Source organism: Nomascus leucogenys, chromosome 14, assembly GCF_006542625.1.
Source record: "Nomascus leucogenys isolate Asia chromosome 14, Asia_NLE_v1, whole genome shotgun sequence".
NCBI lineage: Eukaryota > Metazoa > Chordata > Mammalia > Primates > Hylobatidae > Nomascus > Nomascus leucogenys.
In genome coordinates, this window is record NC_044394.1 from 28,531,422 (window position 1) to 28,551,849 (window position 20,428).

Here is a 20,428-nt window from a genome sequence, read left to right on the forward strand (position 1 = left end):
TATATAGTAAAATGTTTTTTGACAAGGGTGGCAGGACCATTCAATGCAGAAAGGTCAGTCTTTTCAACAAATGATACTGGGAAAACTGAATATCCACATGCTAAAGAATGAAAGTATACCTCTATCTTATACCACCTATAAAAACTAACTAAAATCAATTAAAGGCCTAAATATAAGCTCTAAAAATATAAAACTCTTAGAAGAAAATACAGGGAAAAAGCTTCATGACACTGGATTTGGCACTGATTTCTTGGATATGAAATGAAAAACACAGGCGACAACAAAAAAATAGACAAATTGGACTACATCAAAATAGAAAAACTTCTATGCATCAAAAGACACCATTAACAGAGTAAAAAGGCAACCTACAGAATGGGAGAAAATATTTGCAAATCATGTATATGATAAAAGGTTAATATCCAGAATATGTAAAGAACTTCTACAACTCAACAACAAAAAAACCAAACCACCCCATTAAATAATAGGCAAATAAAATATTTTCCAAAAAAGACAGAAAAGTGCCCAATAAGCACATAAAAAAGATGCTCAACATCACTCATCATTAGAAAAATGTAAATTAAACCTACAGGGAAATACCACCTCATACCCATTAGGATGGCTAGTCTCACAAAATCCAGAAAATAACAAATTTTGGCAAGGATGCAGAAAAACTGAAACCCTGCACTATTGGTGGAAATGTAAAATGGTACAGCTGCTATGGAGAACAGTGTGAAGGTTCCTCAGAAAATTACAAATAGAATTACTGTATGATCCAGAAATTCCAATTCTGGGGTTGACAAAAATAAGAACTAAAAGGGGACCTCAGAGAGATATTTGCATATGCATGTTCATGGCAGTATTATTCTCAACAGCCAAAAGGTGAAGGCAACACAAATGTCCATTGACAAATGAATGGATAAGCAAAATGTAGTATATACACATATAATGGAATATTATTCATACTACTCAGCCTTAAAAAGGAAGGAAATTCTAACATGCTACAACACAGATGGCACCTTGAGGACAATAAGCTACATTAAATAAGCCAGTCACAAAAGGATAAATATTGTATGATTCCACTTATATGAAATACCTAATAATCAGTGCACAGCATGAGTGCTCTATGAGTGAAACTCATAGAGACAGAAAGTAGAATGGTGGTTGCCAGGGGATGGGGGAAAGTGGAAACTGTGGGTGTGTGTGTGTGTGTGTGTGTGTGTGTGTGTGTGGTGTGTGGTGTGTGTGTATGTGTGTGTGTGTGTCTAGACAGGATCTTGCTAGGTTTGCCCAGGACTTGTGTGTGCATGGCTGTGTGTGTGTGTGCAGACAGGATCTTCCTAGGTTGCCCAGACTGGTCTCAAACTCTGGTCTCAAGTGATCCTCCTGCCTCAGTCTCTCAAGGTGTTGGGATTATAGGCATGAGCTACTATGTCAGCCCTATATTTGGTCTTTGTCCCCATTCCCTGGCATACAGCCTTGGAATCTCCAGAGTGGTAAAAATGTCTTCATATGCTAAAGAGATGACAAATAGCCGAGGGCCCCTACATAGCCACAGGATGAAGGCTGGTCACCTGAAAGACTAAGGCAGGATTAGAGGGTTGGGACTTTCAGCCCCACCTTGGCCAGAGTTATTATTATTATTTTGAGACAAAGTTTCGCTCTTGTCGCCCAAGCTGGAGTGCAGTGGCGTGATCTTGGCTCACTGCAACCTCCACCTCCTGGGTTCAAGCGATTCTCCTGCCTCAGCCTCCGGAATAGCTAGGATTACAGGCATGAGACACCATGCCCAGCTGATTTTTGTATTATTAGTAGAGACGGGGTTTCACTATTTTGGCCCAACTGGTCTCAAATTCCTGACCTCAGGTGATCCACCCACCTCAGCCTCCCAAAGTGCTGGGATTACAGGCGTGAGCCACCACGCCAGGCCCAGAGTTATTATGTAATAGGTACAGAGTTTCAGCTTTGCAAGATAAAGAGAGTTCTGTGGATGGATGTTAACAGTAGCATAATAGTGCAAATGAACTTAATGCCACTGAATTGTGCACTTAAAAACAGTTAAGATGATGTTTTATGTTTATTTTTACCATGACCAAAAAGAAAGAAAAAATACACAGTAAAAAAATACAAATAACAGCAACAGATCCTCAAGTTGTTAACAATTACTCAAATATGAAATTTATAAATCCCAATAGTTTATTATTTATCCATTCAAAATAAAAATACTATTGAAATATTCTGGCTGAAAATTTACCCTTTAATTTCTTTTAAAAAGTATAATGCTATATCCCTGCACTTTTGGAGGCCAAGGCGGGTAGATCACGAGGTCAGGAGATTGAGATCATCCTGACCAACATGGTGAAACCCCATCTGTACTAAAAACACAAAAATTAGCTGGACATGGTGGCCTGCGCCTGTAATCCCAGCTACTCAGGAGCCTGAGGCAAGATAATCACTTGATCCTGGGAGGCGGAGACTGAAGTGAGCTGAGATTGTGCCACTGCACTCCAGCCTGGCGACAGAGTGAAACTCTATCTCAAAAAAAAAAAAAGTGTAATACTAAAGTGACATATAGGATTGGATATATCTCAATATATATATCTTTGAGAAATAAATGCAACAATGTAGGAAAGTAAATTATTAACCCTGGTAATCAAACAAGAAAATCAAATAGTCTATTCCTGTAATGTGGTAAATTCGATTAAAAAACAAAACAAGTTTTTCTGATTATAAAAGTAATACTTCTCTTTGTAGAAAATTCAGGGAAAATAGAAAAGAACAAAAAATTTAAATGACATCTAATCTGACCAGCTAAAGAAAACCACCAAAAAAAAACCAAAGTTTCTCCTTGTTCTAGGAAGATAAAAAGGTTAAAAAATTTTTTTGACATAGCTGAGATCACACTATATAAGTACATCTATATCTTGCCTTTTTTTTTTTTTTTTTTTTTTTTGAGACGGAGTCTTGCTCCGTCGCCAGGCTGGAGTACAGCGGCACGATCTTGGATCACTGCAACCTCCACCTCCCGGGTTCAAGTGATTCTCCTGCCTCAGCCTCCCAAGTAGCTGGGACAAACATGCACCACCACACTCAACTAATTTTTGTATTTAGTAGAGACAGGGTTTCACCATATTGGCCAGGATGGTGTCGATCTCTTGACCTTGTGATCTGCCCGCCTCGGCCTCCCAAAGTGCTGGAATTACAGGCATGAGCCATGGTGCCTGGCCCTATATCTTGCATTTTTAACTGAATATCATAATGCATGTATTTTCTCCTACCATTAAAAATCCTTGGCTGTACATAATATTCCATGGTAATGAATGTGTCAAGCATAATTTATTTTACCATTTCTCTATTGTTAGACATCTGAGTTCTTTCCAATTTTTAGTTATTTTTAAATTCTTCAATAAAAATAAACAGCTTGTAATTAACATTATTTTTCAGTGAAATAATACTTGATAGAATCACAAACTTTTTTCACAGAAAAAAGTACCATATTTCATGTCATCTGCAAAGATGTTGTACATAAGTACTAGTTTAAGTGGTCCAAATGTGAAAATGAGAAATTACAATTATAATAAATCACTTTTCATATAGCACATACATAAAATAATAACTCTACTTAGTTTAACTTACATAGAGCCTTAAAGTGGAATAACTACAGTAAATCCTCACTTAATCTGGATGATAGGTTCTGGGAGACTGTAACTTTAAGTGAAACCATGTACAGCAGGTTTTTTAATAACACTGTTTCCTTCAATGTTATTGAAAAAAACATTGAAGGAAATGTTTCACTATAATGATGAGTGAAAAAAATAGCTTTGGTATAAGTTGTTTCACTTAAAGTCATAGTTTCCAAGACCTATCCATAACATTGAGGACTTACTGTACTTTAAAAAATTACTGGCAAAAAGTTGGCCAATTCTACAATATGCAATGTAAGAGTTCTATATATCTAGACGTGCAATAATTGAAGTGTGTGATGATGAGATCATGGTCAGAATATAAGAAGTGAAAACATGGTTTAGTTATTGAACACCTATAGATACAAGTTTGTGTCTGTCACTATCAATAGGTAGGGTCAACATTTTAGAAGCAGTCTAAATTAAGCACAGTGAATCCCACTCTATAAAACTTTTGTGAACCTGATTGGAGAGCTTACACATGTGACTTAGCATTGCTCCAATGTGAATAAAGGGAAATTCATGTCATACACAAGTACCAAAGTCCCCTGCACTATTTAACATGGTACTCAGGAGATGCTGGGGATGTTAACTAGTACATAAAACACAATGCTAACACTTGACAACTCAAAGAATATCTAATTTCACAAATGGTCCCTTTTAACTGTTACACATGGTAATTCCTAATGATTGTATTCTTTTTTTATTTTTTTCATTTTTTGAGACAAAGTCTTGCTCTGTTGGCCAGGCTGGAGTACAGTGGCACAATCATGCCTCACTGCAGCCTTGACCCGCTGGGGTTAGGTGATCATCCCACCTTGGCCACCCAAGTAGCTGGGACTACAGGTGTGCATCACTATGCTTGGCTAATTTAAAAAATTTTTTTTGTAGAGATGAGGTCTCATTATGTTGCCCAAGCTGGTCTCAAACTCCTGAGCTCAAGTGATCCTCTTGCCTTGGCCTCCCACAGTGATAGGATTACAGGTGTAATCCACCGTGCCCAGCCTGTATTCTTCTTAAACCAAAACTATGACATGTTGGTGATTCAAACCAGTATGTATTAGAGTCTGACATCTTCCGTAAAATGATACGTGAGCTGTTCTTTTTGTTATACTAAGTGGTTTAAAATTAAGTGGCTTGACTAAAGAGACAAAATAATTAAATATAACACATGATGCTTAATTGGATTCGTGCCAAAAAGTGAAATAAAAATGTAAATAAAGAATATTAGCAGCCAGGCGCAGTGGCTCACACCTATAATCTCAGCACTTTGGGAGGCAGAGGCGGGCAGATCACTTGAGGTCAGGAGTTCGAGACCAGCCTGGCCAACATGGTGAAATCCCATCTCTACTAAAAATACAAAAATTAGCCAGGTGTGGTGGCACACGCCTATAATCCTAGCTACTCGGGAGGCTGAGGTAGAAGAATCACTTGAACCCGGGAGGCAGAAGTTGTGGTGAGCCAAGATTGTGCCACTGCACTCCAGCCTGGGTAACAGCAAGACTCCATCTCAAAAAAAAAAAAAAAAAAAAAAAAAGTAAATTAGCAAGGTAATTTGAATATAAACAGTGTATTTTAAAACACCATTATATCAACATTGACTTTATAGAAAAATTAGTAGTTTGGGGTGGTTTTGGGGTGTTTAACAATATTGTACCTCTAGACAACCTAGGAGAACAAAAAATCACCAGAGGAAATATTGCTGTATAATATTTAATGTCAAGTAAGCATATTTCTTTTTAAGTTATAAAATTATAACTTATTAAATTCTTAAAATTGTCAAACTCTGAGGTACCTAAATTTTTATTTAAAACCAAGCCTCTTTAGAAAAATTACAAAAACAAACTGTGTTTTATTCTAGTTTGAGTCTTTATTTACATATTGTGTATCTAGAAAGCTGACTTAATTTTAGGGATATTCTGGACAAACTAATTTATAAGCTTACCTTCACTCTCTGTAGGAAAATTGTAAACTTAGAGAAAATATCCTTGAGCAGATCAAACCACTGGGGAAAATTCAACATTCTCATCTGATCTGCAAGCCTAGAAAAAAATAATTCAAACAAAAATAATGATTGTCTCTGGGCCAATATAACATCTACAAACTGGAAGAAATGAGAGTAAATACTATCTAGTGATAAAATGCAATTTTATCTAGATACCTAACTAAAATGTTGAAGAGGTAAATTACCAAAGAGTTATGGCTTATTTAAATATTTTTAAGACTGGTAAGTTAACTATATCATATATCAATTTCATATGAACAAGCTTTATGATCACTGAATGAATAAACCATAGAGAAATAAGTGTGAAGATATACTCTGGAATAAAAATGGAAACATACATCTCTCCCCAAAATTTAATAATCTGCTTTTCTAACTACAACTTCAAAAATACCATATGAGAAGTAATATGGCATGGTAGTTAAGAGCACTGGAACCACAACACAATGCCTTGGTTTAAAATAGCAGCAGCTTATTGGAATTGCTAGCTATGTGGCTCTGGCAAGTGACTTAACCCCTCCATGCTCCAATTTTCTCATCTAACATGAGGAAACTGACAGAACCTACCTTAGATGGTTGTTGTAAATATTATATGAGTTAATAAAACTTAGAACAATGCATGACACATTTTTAAAAGTACCATGTAAGCAGCAGCCAATATTATTTTGATAGTTGACACAAATCATTAACTTCAAGGTGAAAAAAAGTAATATAAAATATAATTCATCCCCCAAAGATATTTTATAGTACCAAAATGACTTATTACTCCAAATTTTTAATAAATGCAGCTTCAGCTAAGAGTTTATTCTAAAAAGATACTACAACACTTGATATACAGGAAGTTCTCTACTTATATGGAGAAAATTCCCTAGGGAAAAAGAAAAACTGACTCTCCACGTCCATGGAGCTTCTAATAGTGTCCCAATGACTTATGTTTTCCAACCACTAACAATTCTCTGATTATTATAGTTGGCTTCAACTAATTCTGAAATTGAGTTTTCCCTAGGTAATAGTGTGGAAATTAATACTCCACTCTGTGAGTTTGGCCCAAGAAAGTTTCACAGTTGTACATATTGCTATTCATATCTAAGCCAGTTAAAAGCATTTAAATATCCATATGAACAAGAAATTCAGTCATAAAATATTATCACTATTCTTCTTAAAATAATAGAATAGGAATATTTCTTTTTTTCTTTCTTTTTTGTTTGAGACAGGATCTTACTTTGTTTTGCAGGCTGGAATGCAGTGGCACAATCACGGCTCACTGAAGCCTGGACCTCCCAGGCTCAAACCATCCTCCTACCTTAGCCTCCTGAGTAGCTAGGACTACAGGCATGTGCCACCATGCCCAACTTATTTTTTTAATGTTTATTTTTGGTAGAGATAGGGGTCTCACTTTATTGCCCAGGGTGGTCTCAAACTCTTGGGCTCAAGCGATTCTCCCACCTCGGCCTCCCAAAGTGCTGGGATTACAGGTGTGAGTCAATGCGCCTGGCCAAGAACAGGAATTTCTAGGGTGAAAACAAAAAAAAAAATACAAACATGGGCAATTCAAAATCATAAACTCAAACTTCTCAAAGCCAATTAAAAGTTGAATTTTAATTATATAGCTAAAAATTTAAACATAATACTTGCTATGCCCCTGTAATGAATTATCTTCAATTTCACCTCTCCATATCTATGTTCTGTCCCTCTCCATCCTGCTCTCTGCTCTGGGAAACTAATATGTGGGCCTGGCCAATGAGGAGCCCTTACAAAGACTGGAAGGAGTAAAGGTACCTACTCCTCTAGCTCTCTAGTAAAGGTACCTACTTCTCCGGCCTCTTTCAAGGGTTGCCTCAGGGTGACTGCTTCCCTCTACTCAAGGTCACAGCTTTTTTTCAACTACCTTTCTCCTCAATTCTGTTAAGCACTGTCTTCGTTCCGCACTGTCACTTATGATTTTCCTACACCCTGCTCACACCTTAGTAAATAATTCCTTAATGAAATCTACTTCAAATTATTCTAATTTGCATCTATCATCTTTGACTGATAACCACCAACCTATATATTTATACTTACTTCACAACAACATCTGTGTCTATTTCTTCTGTTTGTGAAACTTTATTAATCACACACTGCAAAATTTAAGAAAAAACAAAAACAATTTGATTAATTGTCTTTCAAATCCTAAGTATTCCATGTTCCATTTGTACATTAAAAAAGCCCTTACTATATGAACAGACACTTTTCAAAAGAGGACATATATGTGGCCAACATAACTGATCATTAGAGAAATGCAAATCAAAACCACAATGAGATACATCTCACACAAGTAAGAATGGCGATTACTAAAAAGTCAAAAGTAACAGGTGCTGGCAAGGTTGTAAAGAAAAGGGAACACTTATACACTGCTGATGGGAGTGTAAATTAGTTCAATCATTTTGGAAGACAGTGTAGCCATTCCTCAAAGACCTAAAGAGAGAAATACCATTCAATCCAGCAATCCCATTACTAGTTACATACCCAAAGGAATATAAATTGTTCTATTATTAAAGACACATGCACACGTATGTTCACTGTAGCACTATTCACAATAGCAAATACATGGAATCAACCTAAATCCCCATCAATGATAGACTGGATAAAGAAAATGTGGTAAATGTACACCATGGAATACTATGCAGCCATAAAAAAACAATGAGGTCATGTCCTTTGCAGGAACATGGATGGAGCTGGAGGTCATTATCCTTAGCAAACTAACACAGAAACTGAAAACCAAATACTGCATGTTCTCACTTATAAGTAGGAGCTAAATGATGAGAACACACAGACACATAGAGGGGGGAACAACACACAGTGGAGACTATTGGAGAGTGGAGGGTGGAGGGAAGGAGGAGAGAAAGGACCAGAAAAATAACTAATGGGTACTAGGCTTAATACCTGGGTGATGATATAATCTATACCAAAAAAACCCATGTCACATGTTTACTTATGTAACAAACCTGCACATGAACCCCTGCACTTAAGATAAAAAAAAATTTTAAAGGCTCTTACTGACTACAATAATTATTTTACCAGATTTTTATCTCTTATGTATCTCTCAGTGTTTGAAAAGCTGATTACAATTAGCCAATTAAATAATCATTTCAGAATATGTTTGAATTGTACTAATTAAAATAACCTAATATTCAAAACTGTTCAAAATCCTACACCAGAAAAGCAGAACTATAATACTTAGGAACAAGGTGTAAGCCCCATATTAAAATCCCAAAAGAAATTAATATTAGAAGTTACATTTCCTTGTGATACATGCAACAGTTTAAAATTAAAAAATAAATGCTTAGATTTGAAGTCTGGGAATTGAAACATACCAGTTTTTAGAAATTGCTTAAAATATATATACAGAAAATTGTACAAATTATGTTTACAGCTCAATACTTTTGTACAAATGGAGTACATCTGTGTAATCAGAACTCAGCTCATGAAACAAACTTGCTAATACCCAGAGCTCCTCTCCTATTCCCCTACCAGTTACTACTTCCTCCCAAAATATACTATTGTCCTGATTTTTAAACCATAGAATAATTTTGCCTGCATTTGAGTTTTACATAAGTGGAATCATACAATGTATACTTTTCTGTGTCTGGTTTCTTTGGCTCCACATTATGTCTATAATATTCATTTGTTATTCTGTGTAATCTATTCATTCTCATTAATGTATAGTATTCCACTGTATAAATACATCAAAATTCTGTTTATCCTTTCTACTGGTGATGGAATTTGGGCTGTTTCCAGTTTTTAAAATTACCAATAGTACTGCCAGGAACATTCTCCTGCTGTGTTTTGGTGAACTTATATACATATTTCTGTTGGGTGCATACCTAGGAATAGAAATGCTGGGTCACAACATGTATGCAAATTTGGCATTACTATATATTGGCAACAATTTTTCAAAGTGGTTGTACCAATTTAAAAATACAGTGTTTTAATCAGTGCTTGAAAGAGGGGATGATTATAATTTTTTTTGCTTAACTTTTAAACTTAAACTTTAAAAACTGATACATGTACATTCAACCTAATGATAATCAATTAAGCCTAATAAATACCTTTAAAATTATATTATCTTTTTCATATATTAAAAAACTGAAGTTCAGTGGATAAGAGTTATCTGACTAAAAAAAGTCAAAACAAAGATCAGGGAATACTGAAGAACACATGGATTCTAGTTTATAATTTCTTAGAGATTAGGATAAAAAGGAAATGAACATTTGTCTACTGCTGGTGGGAGTATAAATTGGCAAATCTTTTTAAATAGGAATTAAATTCTATACATCAAATAACTTAAAAATACTCTTTACCCTCTAACCAATACTTCTACTTCTGGGAATCAGTCTAAGAACAAACATTCTTAAGTATGAAAAACAAAATAACTTTATACCACAGATGTCTGTCACAGTGCTATTTATTGTATTAAATTAAAAACAACCTAAATATTCAACACAGAGGAAAAGTTAAGTAGATTTAACATAATGTTAATGGGACTTTACACAGTCATTAAAAATGATGTTTCTGAAAGCTTTTATAATAATATGAGAAAATGCTTATGATTGTAACTGAAATATATGTATAAAATCATATACACATAATGACAACATAAGAAAATCAGTCTACATAAGAAAAAAAGTCTACAAATAGAAATATTCCTATAGCAGTAATCTTTTGGCTGGTAGGGCTATGTTTTAATTTTTCTAAATTTTCAGTTTTTAGATAAATGAGCTATATTACTATTACACTATATATATTATTACTAGGATAACATAAAAATAAACTTCACAAAGGTTCCAGACCAAAATATATCAAATAAAAATGTACAATTACCTGTTTAATGATATTCTTTGCTGTAATAATCATTTTTTCACCATAGATTTCTAAAAAATTAAGCTTTCTTTGTTTTAAAAGTCCAAATACAAGAGATACTAGTCTTTCCTGTTAAAATAAAATAAAAGTATGTAACTTGACATTTTAAATATGAAGTAATTTTACTTAGAGGTAGAAATATTCAGCATCAAGAGTTCTGTTTAATCCTCAGATCTCTATCCTGCACAAAGTATTTTCTAGCAGCCTGAAAAACCCCTCCCACAGCAATCTTACCATGAGATTTTTGGAGTCAGTGTTCTAAAACAGATAAATCCTACCCCACCACAGTGAACCAGTGAAGCTGGTTTTCGGGCAAAACAATACAAGGGTATTTTTTGTTCTAGTTTCAACAAGTAAAAAATATCCTTCTCACACCCTGACGACCCATAAATACTCCATGGGCCCTGTAGGTTTTTTTTGGTTTTTGCTTGTTTGTTTTGAGACAGGGTTCTACTCTGTTGCCAAGGCTGGAGTGTAGTGAGGTGATTACAGTTCACTGCAGCCTTGATCTCCCAGGCTCAAGTGATCCTCCCACCTCAGCCTCCCAAGTAGCTGGGACTAGAGGCATGCACCACCACACCTGGCTAATTTTTAAATTTGTTTTGTAGACTCACTGTGTTGCCCAGGCTGGTCTCAAATTCCTGGGCTCAAACGATCCTCTAGCTTCAGCCTCCTAAAGTGCTTGGATTACAGGCCTGACCCACTGCGCCTCACCCCTGTGCTTTGTAATGCATAGTCTAGCAGACTGAAATAATGACCTAGACTCTCAGTGGGAAGTCAACTGCTAACATCTACAAAAGTTTCTTTACTTAGGCGGTTATCAGGGTTTCTGGGATTTTTTACTAGTTGTTGTCAGTGATTAACACTGAGAATTTACCAGCTAAGTGAAGCCTGGATATTATGTATTTGTATATACATATATAAAAAACATGTTCATAATAGGTACTCAGTAAATCTGAATGATGGGTAATTACCATATGATAACGATCAATTTTGTTTTTGTTTTTTTTTTGAGACAGGGTCTTGCTATGTCACAATCATGGCTCACTACAGCCTCAAACTCCTGGACTCAAGTGATCCTCTCACCTTAGCCACCCAAGTAGCTGGGACTACAGGTCTGCATGAACCACTACACTCAGCTAATTTTTTTATTTTTTGTAGAGACGGAGTTTCCCTATGTTGCCAAGGCTGGTCTCAAACTCCTGGGCTCAAGCAATCTTCCCACCTCAGCCTCTCAAACTGCTGGGATTACAGGCATGAGCCAATGCGCCCAAATATGATCACTTTTTATAAAAGACAAGCTCCAGCACTCGCACACATAAACACAGAATATAAGTTAATTCATCCTATATCTGTATTTTTAACTTGGTCTGTAAGCTCATTTTAACTCTAATTTCTAATTAAGCTATACAATTATTTTATTCTCTAATTCCATAGGATAGTGAACAATTACGGTGCTTGCTAAAGTCACATAGCTAGTGAAGTACTTCATAGGTCTGACAGCCCTTGAAATTTAAGATAATTTTGCTTCCTATAATCTGAGAAAAATGTGTTCTAAGCCAAGACTGTTAAGCAATGGCATCAACTTCATTCCACAGTTAAAACACATACCTCTTCTAAAACTTGACAGTCATCTTCCAGTGGTCTATTTAAGTCACTGTGAGAATAAGTAGAAAACTCTGCGATCATCATTTTATCTATCAGTTTTTCTAATTCACAAAGCTGTGATCCCAAATGCCTAAAAAGGAAGAGAAAAATGTTATATTTATATTCACTAAAAACTACAAATTCGCTCCACAATCAAGGGAACTAGTAGGTAAAACTTCTCCAGTTGACAGTACCTGTGCAATAATGCAATGTTTTCAAAAAATGAAGTCCTTTAACTTACCAAAACAACTGCAAACGTTTCATCTTCTAAATTCCATTTTTCTCTTTACAGTTGACCCTTGAACAACATGGTGGTTAGAGGCACCAAACACCAGTGCAATCAAAAATCTGTGTATAACTTTTGACTCCCCAAAAATTTAACTACTAATAGCTTATGTTGACCAGAAGGCTTACCAATAATATAAAGTCAATTAACACTTTTTTTCTATATTATGTGTACCATATACTATATTCTTACAATAAAGCTAGAGAAAATATGGTACTAAGAAAATCCTAAGGAAAAGAAAATACATTTACTATTGATTAGCTGGAATCAGATCATCATAAAGGTCATCTTCACATTGAGTAGGCTGAGGAGGAGGAGGGAGAGGACGGGTTGGTCTTGCTATCTTAAGGGTGACAGAGGAGGTGGAAGTGGAGGCAGAAGAGGCAAGCACACTCAGTATAACTTTACCGAAATGCATTGTAATTTCTGACTTTACTGTTTCATTGCTCTAAAAATGTTTGTTTCTATATGGTACCAATCCTTCTCCCACCATTTGCTTTAGTTTCAGTGCCCATATCATAGAAGAGTCCATGTCATAAAAGAAGTCAAAGGCAGTCTTGAATAATGGGAACTCTGCTGCCAGATTGTCTAATGTCATCTTGTTTTCTGGCACTGCTGCTTCTATCTCTTTTTCCTCATTGTCTGGCATTGGTTTGAGAACACTCATCTCCGTCAAGTCATCTTCTGTTAATTCCTCTGGTGTGGTATCTATTAGCTGTTAAATTTCTCCAAGATTCTTATCTTGAAATCCTTCATTCCTCACCCTTTTTTGTCACATCCACAATCTCTTTCATGATTTCCTTGATTGTCTCACAGCATCTGCACTCAGTTTTCTCTAACAGGAATGTATTGTTTCGGGCTTTATGGTCTTCCCAACTTTTTCTATAACAATGACGGCATCTTCAACGGTGTAATCCTTCCAGACTTTCGTGATGTTCTATCGGGGTTCTCTTCCACAGCACTGATAATCCTTTCCATAGAGTAGTGTGTGTAATGAGCTGTAAAGGTACTTATGACTCTCTGATCTAGAAGCTAGATTAGAGATGTTGTGTTTGGGGCAAGGAGACCATTTTAATGCCTCTGGTGCTGAATTCATGGGGTTCTGGGTGGACGGGGGCATTGTTCAACACGAAAAGAACTTTAAAAGGCAGTCTCTTACTGGCAAGGTACTTCCTGACTTCAGAGACAAAGCATCAATGGCACCAATCCAGAAAAAGCATTCTCATGCAGGTCTTTTGTTGTATAAGCAGAAGACTGGCAGCTGTTATTTATCTTTTCCCTTTGAAGCTTGTGGGTTAGCAGCTTTATAGATAAGGGCAGTCCTGATCACAAACCTGACGTCATTTGCACAAAACAGTAAGAGATAGCCTATCCCTTCCTGTCTTAAATCCTGGTGGCTCACTTCTCTTCCTTGCTAATAAATGTTCTTTGTGGCTTTTTTTTTCCCCCAGAGTAGGGCACTTTTGTCTGCATTAAAACCTTTCAGGTAGATATTCTTTGTCCTCCATTATTTTCTAAATGGCATCCAGGAACTCATTTGCTGCCTCTTTGTCAGCAGAAGCTGCTTCTCCTATTATCATGACATTTTTTTAAGCCAAACCTCTAAAATTATCAAACCATCCTTTGCTGGCATTAAGCTCTCTAGCTTTAGATGTTCATTTTCCTTTTGCTTTAAATTATCACTTGATATCTTAGCTTTTTCTCAAATAATTACTTAGAGTCTATAGGTATGCCTTTCTCATAGTAAGCCTGCACCTACATGAAATCTGCATTTTCAATAATGGATAAAAAGGTACTTGCAGAAAGAAAAGGTTTTAGTAAATGCTGCTGTAGCTGGAGTGAGGACTTCACAAATTTCCTTTTTTATTGTTGTTGTCGTTGTTGTTGTTTTTTTACAATCGTGGGCAACCACAACTGTAGACCTCAATCTACTATACACATCAAGGAATTAAACTTTTTACTGTAAATGTCATGACTTCTCTCTGCTTCTTGGGAGTACTTCCAGCATCACCAGTGAACTTAGTATGGGTCCCATGGTGTTATTTAAGGTGTATAGTATGTATTAAAAACAATAAAAACCATGCAAAAACTGTTAGAGATCACCTTTTACTGTGATACTCAATTTACTGGAGAGAGGAACTGCTCAAACATAGATGACTAGCATCACTTTGGCTCACTACAGCAGCAACAAGGTGGTGGTTATGAAATTATTACAGTGGTACAATATATACCACAGTTAGTTTTTTGCAGTTATGATTTAATACTGCATGAGTGGGGCCATGTACAGTCTGTGTGCAAGTTTTGATAAATTTTAACTTTTTAAATAGTGCTGTGTTTTTTGGTTGTTTTTTTTTTTGGAGATGGAGTCTCGCTCTTTCACCCAGGCTGGAGTGCAGTGGCGCGATCTCGGCTCACTGCAGGCTCCGCCCCCCGGGGTTCATGCCATTCTCCTGCCTCAGCCTCCCACGTAGCTGGGACTACAGGCGCCCGCCACCTCGCCCGGCTAATTTTTTGTATTTTTTAGTGGAGACGGGGTTTCACCGTGTTAGCCAGGATGGTCTCGATCTCCTGACCTCGTGATCTGCCCGCCTCGGCCTCCCAAAGTGCTGGGACTACAGGCGTGAGCCACAGCGCCCGGCCTTGTGCTGTGTATATTTTATGGTAGTAAATGATAAAATAGACTAGTACCTACACATATTTTATGCATTCATGGCATATATATTTCTAGGCTACGTGGTAAGTTTTTTCAAACTTTCACAAATCTCCAAAAACTTTTCCAATATATTTACTGAAAAAAAATCTGTGTATAAATGGACCCACAAGTCCAAACCCATGTTGTTCAAGGTCAAAGGTGTACCTTTAGTCTCCCAATAAATGTGTTCTAGAAAACCTGGTTACTGGGTATATTTATGATTATTTTCCACAGACAAAATATTGACATTCTAAGTCCTTTCCTTATTAAGCATTTACTGAATATCAATGGTGGTAGCTCCCTAGTCATTCATTTATTCAACAAACATTTGTGCCTACCCTGTGCTAGGCCCTGTTCTGGGTGCAAACACAAATATCTGAAGGACTATATGTACAGAGGGACTCAATTCAATCTTTCTTATAATCAGTTTGAGTTACTGTGCAACATCCTTTAGGTCATTAAACTGAAAGTAATTGAAACACAAGACTGAAAAATGTAAGGATGAAGTACTTTCATATACAAAGGGATTTCTGCCATACTTTCAAATAGCTGTGTAAAAGCAATGAGCTAAAGAAGCCTAGATAACCTAGTTGGTCCAAAGAATTTCAAAACTTAAATGAAAGAGCCCAATGGAAAATATGTTTATATCTCAGGGGAAAAAAATGTTTTAAGCTCTATTTTGAGGGACAGTTTTAAAACATTTAAATTTTATATTACATTAAAATTTAAAAAACATTTAAAATATATCTACACTATATTTACTTGAAAAACAAATCCTTAATATTGGCAACTATATTTACTAAGAAAGATGAGATATAACACAATTTTTAAAAAAATTAGTTAAGGGCCGGGCGCGGTGGCTCACGCTTGTAATCCCAGCACTTTGGGAGGCCAAGGCGGGCGGATCACGAGGTCAGGAGATCGAGACCACAGTGAAACCCCGTCTCTACTAAAAATACAAAAAAAAAAAAAATTAGCCGGGTGTGGTGGCGGGCGCCTGTAGTCCCAGCTACTCGGAGAGGCTGAGGCAGGAGAATGGCGTGAACCCGGGAGGCGGAGCTTGCAGTGAGCCGAGATTGCGCCACTGCACTCCAGCCTGGGCGACAGAGTGAGACTCCGTCTCAAAAAAAAAAAAAAATTAGTTAAAACCATTTGACCTTTTGGGTAGATGCATTATTCTTCTTTTATAAACAACATATGGTAAGCAGGAGTAGTGATAATTATGAAACAAATCTGATAAGTGAAATAACATATAAGTTTGCATCTTACAACATGAAAATTATATTTCTTATAGTTAATAGACTAAAAAGGTTCTCATAAATGGCATCAATATCTTACAGTAGACTAATTTAAAATATATCCACCAGTACAAACTAAAACATTGTCACAAGAGGAATTTGGCAGTATCTAGCAAAATCACAGAGGAATTTTGACCTAGGAATCTCACTTCTTAGAATCTGTCTCAAAGATGCATGAACAAAAATACCAAAGAACATACATTAACTGCCCTACTATTGGTAACTGTAACAGAATAGAAACAATCCAAATGCTGACCAATGGGGAATGGTTGAATAAATCACAATGCATTTATTTTAAATAGATATTACTCATTTTTAAAAGAATTGATTAATACCTATACATACAGCTATAGAGCATTTTTCATTATTTCCCCTCCAGAAGCCTTTTCTAACCTCACACACACACAACCCCATGAAATTTTTATTTTTTTTTTTTTTTTAGACAGAGTCTCCTCTGTTGCCTAGGCTGGAGTGTAGTGGCGCAATCTCAACTCACTGCAACCTCTACCTCCCAGGTTCATGCAATTCTCGTGCCTCAGCCTCCCGAGTAGCTAGGAATACAGGTATGTGCCACCACACCCAGCTAATTTTTGTGTTTTTAGTAAAAGACAGGGTTTCACCATATTGGCCAGGCTGGTTTCGAGCTCCTGACCTCAAGTGGTCCACACGCCTTGGCCTCCCAAAGTGCTGGAATTATAGGCATGAGCCACGGTACCCGGCCACCCCTATGAAACTTTAATGCCACAAATATATTATATATCTGTTTATGTACTATGGCCCTTTGAAGGGTCACAAACCATTGTTATATTCAAGATTTTTTTTCACCTTTCAAGAGCTAATGTTTGCCCTCTTGAGGTAGTATCTCCCATTGAGAATGCATGCTGTAGAGCATGTACAATATCCAGAGTATATTGTAAGGTAAAAACAGCAAGGTGGAGAACAGTATGTATAGTGCGCTAACGCTTATCTAAGATGAGAGACAGACAGATGGATGCATAGATATAAACTAAAACTTTTAAATGGCGACTTATGGTAGGGGTTGTAGGGGAGAAAAACTGAGGTCATACTGATACTTCCCTTTAAATTCAAGACTATATGCTTTTTACTTCTTCAATCTTACGTATGTATCTCCTTTTAATCAGGCTGAAAATTGTGATTACTAATGACACTAACATAATTCCTCATTTGTTTTATCCCACAACATACACAGATTATCTCAGAACAATATTATTAATACAAACAATATAGGACTTTTTTCTCTTCTTTTCCTTAAGATATATCCCATATGAAATGAACAGTTAAATTATTGTTTTAAAGTCACTTAAAAAAGAAAATTATTTCCCAGTTCTGTCCACTACAAAAGCCTAGAAATAATGGCCAATCCAGTAGCAAGAACATGCCTACTACCCAGATGGATTTCTAAATACTATTTCCTACTGAAAGAAAGTAGGGCTCCCTAGACAAATGGCAGATTACAGGTCTGGGGTAGAAAATGTATACTATAAACATCCTGTCATAACACAAAGTAAGAAAACTGTCAATAACTACTTAGGAAATCATGTCAAAAAGACTCAAGAATGAACTGGAGGAGGTTCCTACAAATGATAATTCAATTTGAACATTGATAAAAATTAAAAAGCAAAGAACTTAAAACACTTTGCATATAAATCCATGTATTTATAATATCTTTAAAAATTCATCAGTTATCTTTGGAGGATGCTAGATTTCCAATCCGTTATTTTGAAAACAGCTAAATAAAGGAAAAGAATCTAGCATTTATCCTGTCTAATCTTGTAAGAATTGTCCTTCAAAGGGTGACCAAATAATTGTTATAGGGAAACATCAATTCATAGAAATATTCCAGTGAATAAGAAAGTGGGATAGAATTAGAGTATCATAATTTGTAGCCCACAATTAATGACAAATCTAGACAACAATTATTAAATGGCTGCTAATCATCAAAAGAGAGACTTTTCATGCTTCTTGACTGAAATACGCACCACTGTCTATTAGGTGCTCTTGTCAAAAAGTAAAATTTAAAGCTAATCAAGCTTTTAAATCTAACTATCAATTACAGAGAATACAGGTGAAAAAATAACATGCTAAACATGGAAACACAGTTTACAAAATCCAAACTATGAGAAGCACTATAAGACAACCCAGTTTCTTCGATTAGTATTTTGAAAGAAAATTAGAATGGATAACTATGGATCAAAAAACACTTGAGACATATCAACCAATTGCAATATACAGATATTATTTGGACTCTGATTACAATAAACACACTGTAAGAAAGAATTTTGAGACAAACAGGAAAATCTGAACACTGACTAGCTATATTTGAAAATATAAATGACATTAGAGTTATATTTTTAAAAAATCCTTATCTTTTGAAGATACCTAATGAAATATTTATGAATGAAACAAAATGTTTGGGGTTTGTTACAAAATAATACAGGATACAGATAAAACAAACTTGGCTTTGCATTGACAACTTAGATAAACAATTTATCTGGCTTCCTATAATTCTTTTCATATAATTTCCTTTATTGTTGTGTATGTTTAAGTTTAAAAAAAAACAGTGACAGTGTAGGATATAAATTTAGACCTAATATTGCTTGGCTCTCAATTATTTTTATAAAGATCATTGATTCTTTTTTAATGCAGACTAGAGGTTAGCACTCAGGTATGTGTTACCTCAAGTATAAATAGTCTTCAACAAATCACCATAAAGAATTATGGTGGGAGGTCCATATGACTGTATCTACTGATATTTGGGCATCAAAATAATAAAACTTTCCGTCATTTCGGCACAACTTAAATGCAATGTTCTATTTGACCTTAGATATTATTTTAAATAACTTGAGTAGCTTCATTTTTATGCATCCTTAAAGTAATTTTAAAGTTTAATTATCTAATACAGATTAGATAATTAATTTAATAAAGAACCTCAATACTAACACCAAATAGTACTTATTTTATAATCACAGGTATTTTATATATGCAACAATTTGTCTACACAAATCCTTAAATGCAACTTTCAGAACTATAATATTTTACAAGTTTCACCTATTCATCCTCAATCCATTCTTTTATATTCTTGGCTACTTTGACAATAGATGCAATAATAATGACGTGTGCATTATTATTAACCTTAACAAAACAAAAATATTTCAAAACTATTATTAACCTTAACAAAACTGCTAACACCTTGTTTTAAAAGTATGTATCCTAATAATCACATACAGTAATTTAGAGTGGTGAGAGAATCTACTGAAATGACAACTAAAATATCACTTTCTGAAAAATATATCCAGCTAAGTAAACTGAAACAATCCCAATACTTTCTACTTAGATATACCTCCATTTGCACATTAATTCAGACATTCTACTAAGCTGTATGTTCAATACAGTGACCTCTGTGCTGTTCTTATCAGAAAACCTTGTATATCAATAAACTCCGTAGTAATTCTAGTTTCATCAAACAGCAAGAAGTCTGATTTCTTCATCACAAAACATACAATGTGGATGTTTTCTTACTACAATATTTTAAAATCTAAATTATAGGAGATTTAAGGTCAAATAACCTGTTAAATACCTTTTGATACATCCAATAATAAAGATCCCTTAAATGGAATCTCAAGGTGGCCACTGATCAATGAAATCATAATAAACTGGAACCTATAATAAACTGAGTGTTTCGCATCTTTTCTTTCAAAACAAAACAAAAAAAGGCTTACAAGGAGAAAACAAGCTAGCTGCAGTAATTTCTAAGCCAAAATCCATTAATATGGTAGCTCCTGGCTGCTGAGCAAACCTATAGCTCAATTGCCCACAGTTTGTACAATTAAATTAGTATTGACATTCAGAGTGATCTATTTGAGGCCCTATAAGATCCTCAAACAAATATATTAAAAAGCATAG

The 20,428-nt window shown here is 35.5% G+C and overlaps 1 protein-coding gene across 4 annotated transcripts in view; it reads right to left on the reverse strand.

The window, feature by feature from the left end:
• VPS54 (VPS54 subunit of GARP complex) overlaps positions 1-20,428 on the reverse strand; it is a 131,140-nt gene that overhangs the window by 47,659 nt on the left and 63,053 nt on the right. For all 4 annotated transcript variants that reach the window (XR_004033388.1, XM_003262449.4, XM_003262450.4 and 1 more), the window contains 4 exons: positions 12,193-12,319; positions 10,543-10,650; positions 7,744-7,799; positions 5,626-5,722 (listed from right to left, as the gene is read on the reverse strand). Coding sequence is in view for 3 of the 4 variants with exons in the window: in XM_003262449.4 (XP_003262497.1) it covers positions 5,626-5,722; positions 7,744-7,799; positions 10,543-10,650; positions 12,193-12,319 (388 nt within the window). In the remaining variant the exon portion in view is untranslated. The remainder of the gene's footprint in view (positions 1-5,625; positions 5,723-7,743; positions 7,800-10,542; positions 10,651-12,192; positions 12,320-20,428) is intronic.